Source organism: Petromyzon marinus, unplaced genomic scaffold (assembly GCF_048934315.1).
Source record: "Petromyzon marinus isolate PM22_M1 ecotype Great Lakes invasive population unplaced genomic scaffold, UKy_Petmar_22M1.pri1.0 PM_G_Scaffold_27, whole genome shotgun sequence".
Taxonomy (NCBI): Eukaryota; Metazoa; Chordata; class Hyperoartia; order Petromyzontiformes; family Petromyzontidae; genus Petromyzon; species Petromyzon marinus.
In genome coordinates, this window is record NW_027422839.1 from 2,402,000 (window position 1) to 2,413,667 (window position 11,668).

Consider the following 11,668-nt stretch of genomic DNA (forward strand, 5'->3'; position numbering starts at 1 on the left):
AGGCAGACGCTTCGTGAAACACAAAAGTACCTTTGACCTGCATCACAAGAACAACGGGTCTCACCTGAGTTCTCTGTACAGGTTACTTCCAAACACACACACACACACTTTGTCCTAACATCACTTATTCAATGTTTGACCCTCAGACAAAATGTTACATGCACACGCACAATCACGCAAGTATTAATTCTAAATCATTGACGGGCATATTAACAAAATTGAATTACTGCAGTGAAATAGACTGCATCAGGTTACATCGCATTAACAAGAAGCTGTTTTAAAAAAAATATGCGCCGTCTGCTTAACAGTGTATGTACAACGTACTATTGCCATTTGCACGCTGGCGTCTCGGTCAAAATTGATAACATTCTAAACATTACCTACAAAGTCACGTAGAAGGGAAATAATAAGATAATAAAATAATCAAATAAAATTCTCACGACGTTCGCAAGCAGCCGAAACGTTGTGAGAATTTTATTTTATGTTTTATTTTCATTATCTTATTATTTCCCTTCTACGTGACTTTACCGAAAGAACCAAGAAGATGAATCCCTGCAGTCACGAAAGCTTCAAATCGAAAAATGACCAACAAACTACACAGCTAAGATGCCACATCAACCATCGCCCCCTACTGACAGACTCTTGTCCACATGCAGGCCGGTGCAGGGCCACCACCTTGTGCCACACAGGGGCAGCTGCTACTTGGGGATGCTCTTCGAGTGTTTGAAACGGGATACAAAATTCCGAGTTGCTGAGGCAATCTTGATTTGAAGTTTGTTACTGCAGGGATCCATACTCCTTGGTTCTTTCGGTAAAGTCACGTGGGGGCGATTAAGCAAGCACCATATAAATGCAATTGATAAAACAGTGAATGCTTGGGAGCTTAATGGCTCTCGCTCCTGGTTAGAGATCAACCCAACCCACAGGTCCACAAAGACTGGCCGCTCTTACTCTGCAGGTTTAACCTAGGGACTGAGTGTTCAACTTCACATTATTGTCATTAAAGGCCTGTGACAAAGGTGCATCTATTGGAGCGACATCGTCTCTGGCTTACACATCTACCGGCTCTCCACTTGACTTTGGATTGACTAGGAAGTCCAACCACACCTCCACTTCCACAAACTGCTGGAAGTTGCCTCACTCTGCCTCACAGTCAGAATTCTCCTCCTGCTTCACGTTGCCTCCATCGATGTGAAGGTCCCATTTTGGAGTTGAATCTTCATCTTCACATTTCACCTTCACTTCTTCGCTCTTCACCATCACTTCTTCACATTTCAAATTCACTTCTTCCCTCTTCACCATCACCTCTTCATATTTCACCTCGATACCTTTAAAAGTGTCCAAGCTGTTATTTTCTTCCGGTTCGTGCTTCATGAGGGATGGGCTTATTGTGGCACTTTGACTTTCACAAGCTGATTTCAGACTCCACTCCTTGTGGATCTTCTGATGCTTTTGTGTTTTCTGGTGTACTTGAAGATGTTGTTGCTGTGCAAACGCTATCCCGCACGGAGTGCACCTGAAGGGTTTCTCTCCCGTGTGTGTTCTCTGGTGTACTTGAAGATGTGATGAATCTGCAAACGCCTTCCCACACACACTGCACTTGAAGGGTTTCTCTCCTGTGTGAGTTCTCTGGTGTTCTACAAGAAGAGATGAACGTGCAAACGCCTTCACGCACACACTGCACTTGAAGGGTTTCTCTCCCGTGTGTGTTCTCTGGTGTATTACAAGAGCAGATGAATGTGCAAACACCTTTCCACACACACTGCACTTGAAGGGTTTCTCTCCCGTGTGTGTTCTCTTGTGTGCTACAAGAGTAGATGACTGTGCAAACCCCTTCCCACACACACTGCACTTGAAGGGTTTCTCTCCTGTGTGAGTTCTCTGGTGTTCTACAAGAAGAGATGAACGTGCAAACGCCTTCATGCACACACTGCACTTGAAGGGTTTCTCTCCCGTGTGTGTTCTCTGGTGTATTACAAGAGCAGATGAATATGCAAACACCTTTCCACAAACACTGCATTTGAAGGGTTTCTCTCCCGTGTGTGTTCTCTGGTGTTCTACAAGAAGAGATGAACGTGCAAACGCATTCACGCACACACTGCACTTGAAGGGTTTCTCTCCCGTGTGTGTTCTCTGGTGTATTACAAGAGCAGATGAATATGCAAACACCTTTCCACACACACTGCACTTGAAGGGTTTCTCTCCCGTGTGTGTTCTCTGGTGTGCTACAAGAGTAGATGACTGTGCAAACCCCTTCCCACACACACTGCACTTGAAGGGTTTCTCTCCTGTGTGAGTTCTCTGGTGTTCTACAAGAAGAGATGAACGTGCAAACGCCTTCATGCACACACTGCATTTGAAGGGTTTCTCTCCCGTGTGTGTTTTCTGGTGTATCACAAGAGCAGATGAATATGCAAACACCTTTCCACACACACTGCACTTGAAGGGTTTCTCTCCCGTGTGTGTTCTCTGGTGTGCTACAAGAGTAGATGACTGTGCAAACCCCTTCCCACACACACTGCACTTGAAGGGTTTCTCTCCTGTGTGAGTTCTCTGGTGTTCTACAAGAAGAGATGAACGTGCAAACGCCTTCACACACACACTGGACCTGAAGGGTTTCTCTCCCGTGTGTGTTCTCTGGTGTATTACAAGAGTAGATGAATGTGCAAACGTCTTCCCACACACACTGCACTTGAAGGGTTTCTCTCCCGTGTGTGTTCTCTGGTCTTCTACAAGAGCAAATGAACGTGCAAATAACTTCCCACACACACTGCACTTGAAGGGTTTCTCTCCTGTGTGAGTTCTCTCGTGCTGTGTGAAATATCCAGTACGATCTGTGCTGTATGCACACCGGTCGCATTGGAGCCTTGTCCTACCGAGCTGCGCTGAGCGCATTTGCTCCATGAGACCAATTCTGCGGAGGAAGCGTCAGAGGAAGCGTCAGCTGCAGACAGAAAAAAATTATATCCACACCATCTACACGTCAGTATCGAGGCACAGAGGAATGAATATATAGTCACATGTGACTTACACGTCTATACTTATTCATATATTCAGGATGTAGTAAAAACGTTTCCCAAATTCATCACAGGGCTGTTATGGCACACAATTAGAGGGCAAATGGTCATAAACATGCCTGGAAGCCCTCGCATCTTCAAAATGAATGTTCACCAAAAACTCCGAGCACACAATTGCAGCTGTCTGGCTGCAAAAGGAATATTTATGAGAGCTAAATTCAGCTGACATAGCAAAGGGTGTTGAAAACAATACTAAATCAATGAATGCAGGCTCACATGTCCTTAAATGCTGGGATGAACAGTTCCGATTTCAGCTGCATGTGCGTGCTGTGTTAACTTCCTGTTTCCATTCTTATAAAGAGTTCCAGAGGAAAACAAAAGTAAACTATTATGCTATAACCTCCGTGTTCAACAGAGTTAATAGACGTTACTGCAAACACAAACTGTACACTGTCACTGGGTAAACAGGCGGTGGCGTGTCTAGAATCACGCCTGGCCACCTTCATTTGCTCGGTATTAATGCTTCCTCACTACACCAAGTAATTAATCGAGGATCAACGAACATAGCCGAGGCTAACTGGAGTTTGCGTGTCTCTCTCCGTGGTGAGATGTTAACTACCTCACCTGGTATACAGGAAGTTGTGGGTTCGATCCCGACCCTGACGCCTGCTGTATATTTGGATTTTGCGCGTCACTCCGTTTAGCGTCTTTGACCGATAGACATTGACACACGTATTCTTGTTGATTTCGGTAAAGTTACGTAGATAGAAAATAACAATAACTGATAATACAATTACATTAAATAAACACCACTTGTGTTGCGATCAAAACGACGTGAGTTGTTTTGCTTTATTTGGAATTATTCATTTATTTTATTATTTTATTTTCTATCTACGTGACTTTACCAAAAGAACCATGAATATTAATTCCTACAGTCACCAAAGTTTTAAGTCAAAACATTCACACACGTTGACAAAGCCTCACCTTGTGTTGTTGTGGGCAGGTCGCTTCTGATAACAAGAGCGGTATAGCAGCTCAAGCGGGCTTGGCCTGCTAACAAAAGAAAATAAAAACTGCGTGAATATTTACAATAAAACAAAGTTACAAAGTGGCGAGCCGGGTGAAGACAAATTGAACTTAAGCGAGATAATTAAAGTGAATGCAATCAGGCGAGGGCAGGAGGCAAGGCCCCGCGTGGCTAGGCCCCGCGTTGTAAAGTTCCAACCTGGACATCGATTCCCATGCTCGCTGCTACTCAACTGACATCCCTGAGAGAGAGAGCGAGGCTCTACCTTGGTAAACAACAACAACAACCACCACCACCACAACGACCACCACTACCACAACGATGAGAATTTCTCACCTCGGATTTCAGTGCAAGCGCACACGGCAGCTTCTTGTTGCCTCGCGACAGCAGGAAGTAGTATGACGTCACTTCCCTCCCACGAGCGGCTCCGTAACTGATTAAATTATGTTAATGAGGCCGGCCCATACGTTGAGGGATGGGGGCGTGGGCGCTGAACCCGTCGCAATAAACTAGCGACGGCTTTAACGGATACATTATGTTAATGAGCCACCAGTCACTGGGCGTAGCTTTGCCCAGATAAGGATTGCCACTGGACCGATATCGGCAGCGACCCAAGCGGAGGTGACATCACGCTCAAGAGCGCGGTGGACGGACGAGGGATGAATACCTTGGTGACATGATGTCACTAGCGAGGTACACCTCACCCTGGCGTTTCACGCCAATGAGGTAATGCAGAGTGGTGACGTCACAGAGTTGAAGTTTAAGTTTATTTAGATTCATTTTCCATTGCTCCCTCCCTTGGGTGTGTGAGCTCAGCAACAACAACGTGGACAATATTGTGTATACACTGTGTGTGTGTACACTGTGTGTACACTATGTGTGTATACACTGTGTGTGTACACTGTGTGTATGTACACTGTGTGTGTGTACACTGTGTGTGTACACTGTGTGTATACACAGTGTGTACCCTATGTGTGTGTGTACACTATGTGTATACACTGTGTGTGCACTGTATGTACACTGTATGTGTGTACACTATGTGTGTACACTGTGTGTGTGTACACTGTGTGTACACTGTGTGTACACTGTGTTTGTGTACACTATGTGTGTACACTTTGTATACACTGTGTGTGTACACTGTGTACACTGTGTGTGTACACAGTGTGTGTACACTGTCTGTGTACACTGTGTGTACATTGTGTGTACACTGTGTATAAACTGTCTGTGTACACTGTGTGTGTACACTGTGTGTGTGTACACTGTGTCTATACACTGTGTGTATGTACATTGTGTGTATACACTATGTGTATACACTGTGTGTGTACACAGTGTGTGTGTGTACACTATGTGTGTACACTGTGTGTGCACACTGTGTGTGTACACTGTTTGTGTGTACATTGTTTGTTTCCACATTGAACCGAACCCCCGGCAAGGCCATCTACTTAACGTTGAGAGAAAATTCACACGAAATGTCCTTTGCAATGAAGTCTTCCAGATGTAAATTGATACAAACTTTTAATGAAGAAATAAAATCATCTAATTCAAAACACAACAAAATTCAAAGCTGTTTCATTTTAAAACTTCAAAACGGAGCATGGGGTACTTGCGTGAATGCGTCCTTCGTGTGCAAATGTTGTGACTTTCCTGGCCTGAAGGCCGTCAATGTGTTGGACCCTTTTGGTGCACAGCGTCTCAACAACAGCAGTGGGGTTTGCTTCAACCGATAGGTAACGAACATCCAGACGTGAATCAGCAAGGAGCATTTCTAGTCCCAGTTAGACAAAATCTACGTCAACACGTAAGACAAAACTACAATTCGTGTTGTAGAGAGTGTACCTCCTCCTAAACGTGTAACTTTTAAGTGGTATGCCTTGTAACTGATGAATGATCCGAGCGTGCTCCCTATTTCAAAGACGATGAGTTGCTCCAGAGGCAGATGCTTCGTGGAACACAAAAACACCGTTTGACCTGTATCACAAGAACAACGGGTCTCACCTGAGTTCTCTGTACAGGTTACTTCCAAAACACACACACACACACTTTGTCCTACCATCACTTATTCAATGTTTGACCCTCAGACAAAATGTTACATGCACGCGCACAATCAGACAAGTATTCATTCTAAATTATTGACGGGCATATTAACAACATTGAATTACTGCAGCGAAATTGACTGCATCACGTTACATCGTATTAACAAGAAGTTATTTTACAAATACGCACCGTCTGCTTAACAGTGTATGCACAACGTACTATTGTTGCGTCATTCAAAACGAGTAGGCCGTTGCATGCTGGCGTCTGGGTCAAAATGTAGCAAATTCTAAACATTACGCTACAAATAATAGATCACGGCACTTCGATGGCAACACAAGCAATCGTCATCAGGTGGGACAAGCACAGCAGCAATAAGAAGAAACTGCTGGAGTAGGCGCCTACTACTTCAGCAGTTTCTCTTGCTGTGGTTGTCCCACCTGATGACGATTGCTTGTGTTGTGATCTAAACGCCGTGATCTGTTATGTTTCTACCCACGTGGTGACTTTACCGAAATAACTCAACAGTGTGGATTCCTGCAGTCACGAAAGCTTCGAATCAAGATTGCCTACAAACTACACAACTGAGATGACGCATCAATCATCGCCCCCTACTGACAGGCTCTTGTCCACATGCAGGCCGGTGCAGGGCCACCACCTAGTGCCACACAGGGGCAGCTGCTACTTGGGGATGCTCTTCGAGTGTTTCAGACGAGGTACGACACAAAACTTTGAGTTGCTGAGGCGATAAAGCAAGCACCGTGTAAATGCAATTGTTATAACATAGTGAATGCTTGGGAGCTTATTGTCTCTCGCTCCTGGTTACAGATCTACCCAACCCATGGGCCCACAAAGTGTTCAACTTCACGTTCTTGTCATTAAAGGCCTGTGACAAAGGTGCATCTATTGGAGCGACATCGTCTCTGGCTTACACATCTACTGGGTCTCCACTTGACTTTGTATTGTCTCGGAGGAAGTCCACCCACACCTCCACTTCCACAAACTGCTGGGAGTTGCCTCACTCTGCCTCACAGTCAGAATTCTCCTCCTGCTTCACGATGTGAAGGTCCCATTTTGGAGTTGAATCTTCACCTTCACATTTTACCTTCACCATCACCTCTTCACATTTCACCATCACCTCTTCATATTTCACCTTCACCTCTTCATATTTCACCTCGATACCTTCAAAAGTGTCCAAGCTGGGATTTTCTTCCGGTTCGTGTTTCATGAGGGATGGGCTCATTGCGGCACTTTGACTTTCACAAGCTGATTTCAGACGCCACTCCTTGTGGATCTTCTGATGCTTCCGTGTTCTCTGGTGTACTTGAAGATTTGATGAATGTGCAAATGCCTTCCCGCAAACACTGCACTTGAAGGGTTTCTCTCCCGTGTGTGTTCTCTTGTGTTTTTTAAGAGCAGATGACTGTGAAAATGCCTTCCCACATACAGTGCACGTGAAGGGTTTCTCTCCCGTGTGTGTTCTCTGGTGTGCTTTAAGAGCAGATGACTGTGAAAATGGCTTCCCATACACACTGCACTTGAAGGGTTTCTCTCCCGTGTGTGTTCTCTGGTGTTTTTTAAGAGCAGATGACTGTGAAAATGCCTTCCTACAAACACTGCACTTAAAGGGTTTCTCTCCCGTGTGTGTTTTCTGGTGTCTTTGAAGATTATATGAATCTGGAAATGCCTTCCCACACACAGTGCATTTGAAGGGTTTCTCTCCCATGTGTGTTCTCTGGTGTGTTTTAAGACGAGATGACCATGAAAATGCATTCCCACACACACTGCACTTGAAGGGTTTCTCTCCTGTGTGTGTTCTCTGGTGTTTTTTAAGAGTAGATGAATCTGAAAATGTCTTCCCACACACACTGCACCTGAAGGGTTTCTCTCCCGTGTGTGTTCTCTGGTGTGTTACAAGAGGAGATGACTGTGAAAACGCCTTCCCACACACACTGCACCTGAAGGGTTTCTCTCCTGTGTGTGTTCTCTGGTGTTTTTTAAGAGTAGATGAATCTGAAAATGTCTTCCCACACACACTGCACTTGAAGGGTTTCTCTCCCGTGTGTGTTCTCTGGTGTGTTACAAGATTACATGACTGTGCAAACGCCTTCCCACACACACTGCACCTGAAGGGTTTCTCTCCCGTGTGTGTTCTCTGGTGGTTCTGAAAAACTGATGGCCATGCAAATGCCTTGTTACACACAGTACATTTGAAGGGTTTCTCTCCTGTGTGAGTTCTCTGGTGCCGTGTCAAATCTCCAGTCCGATCCGTGCTGTATGCACACCGGTCGCATTGGAGCCTTGTCCTACCGAGCTGCGCTGAGTGCATTTGCTCCATCAGACCAATTCTGCGGAGGAAGCGTCAGAGGAAGTGTCAGCTGCAGACAGAAAAAAATAATATCCACACCATCTACACGTCAGTATCGAGGCACAGAGGAATGCATATATAGTCACATGTGACTTACACGTCTATATTCATATATTCATGATGTAGTAAAAACTTTCCCAAATTAATCACAGGGCTGTTATGGCACACAATGAGAGGGCAAATGGTTATAAACATCCCTGGAAGCCCTCGTATCTTAAAAATTAATGTTCACCCAAAACTCCGAGCACACAATTTCGGCTGTCTGGCTACAAAAGGAATATTTATGAGCGCTAAATTCAGCTGACATAGCAAAGGGTGTTGAAAACAATACTATTTGTGTTAATTCATAAATTAATTCATAAATCAATGTTCAATCGCAACTTAGAGGTGTGAATCCAGGCTCAGATCTCCTTGAATGCTGGGATGAACAGTTCCGACTTCAGCTGCATGTGTGTGCTGTGTTAACTTCCTGTTTCCATTCTTATAAAGAGTTCCAGAGGAAAACAAAAATAAACTATTGTTTTGATATAACCTCCGTGTTCAACAGAGTTAATAGACGTTACTGCAAACACAAACTGTACACTGTCACTGGGTAAACAGGCGGTGGCGTGTCTAGAATCATGCCTGGCAACCTTCATCTGCTTCGGCATGAATGCTTCCTCACTTCACCAAGTAATTAATTGAGGATCAACGAACATAACCGAGGCTAACTGGAGTTTGCGTGTCTCTCTCAGTGGTGAGATGTTAACTACCTCACCTGGTATACAGGAAGTCGTGGGTTCGATCCCAACCCTGATGCCTGCTGTATATTTGGAGTTTACGCGTCTCTTCGCTGAGTGTCTTTGACCGATAGACATTGACACACGTATTCTTGTTGATTTCGGTAAAGTTACGTAGATAGAAAATAACAATAACAGATAATACAATTACATTAAATAAAGACCACTTGTGTTGCGATCAAAACGTGAGTTTTTTTTGCTTTATTTACAATTTATTTTTATTTTTTATTTTATTTTCTATCTACGTGACTTTACCGAAAAAAACCAAGAATATTAATTCCTGCAGTCACCAAAGTTTTAAGTCAAAACATTCACACACGTTGACAAAGCCTCACCTTGTGTTGTTGCGGGCAGGTCGCTTCTGATAACAAGAGCGGTATAGCAGCTCAAGCGGGCTTGGCCTGCTAACAAAAGAAAATAAAAACTGCGTGAATATTTACAATGAAACAAAGTTACAAAGTGGCGAGCCGGGTGAAGACAAATTAAACTTAAGCGAGATAATTAAAGTAAACGCAATCAGGCGAGGGCAGGAGGCAAGGCCCCGCGTGGCTAGGCCCCGCGTTGTAAAGTTCCAACCTGGACATTGATTCCAATGCTCGCTGCTACTCAATTGACATCCCTAGAGCGAGGCTCTACCTTGGTAAACAACAACAACCACCACCACAACAACCACAATCGCAATGAGAATTTCTCACCTCAGATTTCAGTGCAGGAAGCGATAGCTTCCTGTTACCTCGTGACGTCACGCGCCAGCAGGTAACATGACGTCACTTCCGGGGTACGAGACACGCTCCTCCCACAATTAGCGGCTCCGTAAATAAATAAATCAGCGAGTGAATAAATTATGTTAATGTTACCGTCCGTTACGTCGTGAGTGCTGAACCCGTCGCATTAAACTCGCGACGGCTTTAACGAACACATTATGTTAATGAGCCGCCAGTCACTGGGCGTGGCTTTGCCCAAATAAGGATTGGCACTGGAACGATGTCGGCAGTGACCCAAGCGGAGGTGACATCACGCTCAAGAGCGCGGTGGGCGGGTGAATACCTTGGTGACATGACGTCACTAGCGAGGTACACCTCCCCCTTGTGTTTCAACCAATGAAGTAATGCTGGGAGGTGACGTCACAGAGCAGGATTGGAGTTTAAGTTGATTTAGATTAATTTTCCATTGCTCCCTCCCTTGGGTGTGTGGGCTCAGCTACAACAACAACGTGGACATTATTGTGTATACACTGTGTGTGTGTACACTGTGTATACACACTGTTTGTATACACACTGTGTGTGTGTACACACTGTGTGTGTACACTGTGTGTATACACTGTGTTTATACACTGTGTGTGTACACTGTGTGTGTGTACACTGTGTGTGTGTGTACACTGTGTGTGTGTACACTGTGTGTGGGTGTGTGTACACTGTGTGTGTGTACACTGTGTGTGTGTACACTGTGTGTTTGTGTGTGTACACTGTGTGTGTGTACACTGTGTATTTGTGTGTGTACACTGTGTGTGTAGACTGTGTGTGTGTACACAATGTGTGTGTGTGTACAATGTGTGTGTGTACACTGTGTGTGTGTGTACACTGTGTGTGTGTGTACACTGTGTGTGTGTACACAATGTGTGTGTATACACTGTGTGTGTGTACACTGTGTGTGTGTGTACACTGTGTGTGTGTACACAATGTGTGTGTGTACACTGTGTGTGTGTCTACACTGTGTGTGTACACTGTGTGTGTGTACACTGTGTGTGTACACTGTGTCTGTGTGTACACTATGTGTGTGTGTGTACACTGTGTGTGTATACACTGTGTGTGTGTATACACTGTGTGTGTGTACACTGTGTGTATACTGTGTGTATACACTGTGTGTGTACACAATGTGTCTGTGTGTACACTGTGTGTGTGTACACTGAGTGTGTGTAGGTGTTCACGCCACGTCCCTTTCTCTGTGTGTGTACACTCTGTGTGTGTACACTGTGTGTGTACATTGTGTGTGTGTATACTGTGTGTGTGTGTACACTTGGCAGTCCCGCGGAGTCCTCCACCCCCCCCACCACCCTTCACCATAACCCTCCATCACCCTGGTGGTGGTGGTTTTTGTTGTTGTGATGTTCTGACACCAGTTAGATCAACACCTTCACAGCCACTGCTGCTGCTGCTGTTTGTTTATAGGCAGAAGGTGTTCACGCCATGTCCCTTTCTCTGTGTGTGTATGTGATGCCGCTGCCACGGAGCCGATCGGCGGGTGGCCCACCTGCGATCTCGCCGCCCCCGAGCAGCGAGGCCGACGCTGCTTCCACCTCACCACCCCCCCCACCGAAACACACACGCACGCATTCCCCCCACAATTAGAGCGCGTGGGGAGACACCCTGGCTGACAGGTTTTCACCCAGAAGCCCTCGTAAAGGGATAATTTTCACGGTTTCCTGCGGCCAGGGAATTAGACGGTC

The 11,668-nt window shown here is 45.3% G+C and overlaps 1 protein-coding gene across 1 annotated transcript; it reads right to left on the reverse strand.

Annotated features, from left to right (window-relative positions):
• Nucleotides 1-593: 593 nt before the first annotated feature.
• On the reverse strand, nucleotides 594-9,093 carry LOC142913982 (uncharacterized). Its single transcript, XM_076061105.1, has 5 exons — nucleotides 9,076-9,093; nucleotides 8,034-8,146; nucleotides 7,400-7,976; nucleotides 1,329-2,811; nucleotides 594-601 (listed from the first exon to the last, which is right to left on the reverse strand). The coding sequence occupies exons 1-5, from the start codon at nucleotides 9,091-9,093 to the stop codon at nucleotides 594-596; spliced, it is 2,199 nt and encodes a 732-aa protein (XP_075917220.1).
• Between the last annotated feature and the right edge of the window lie 2,575 nt (nucleotides 9,094-11,668).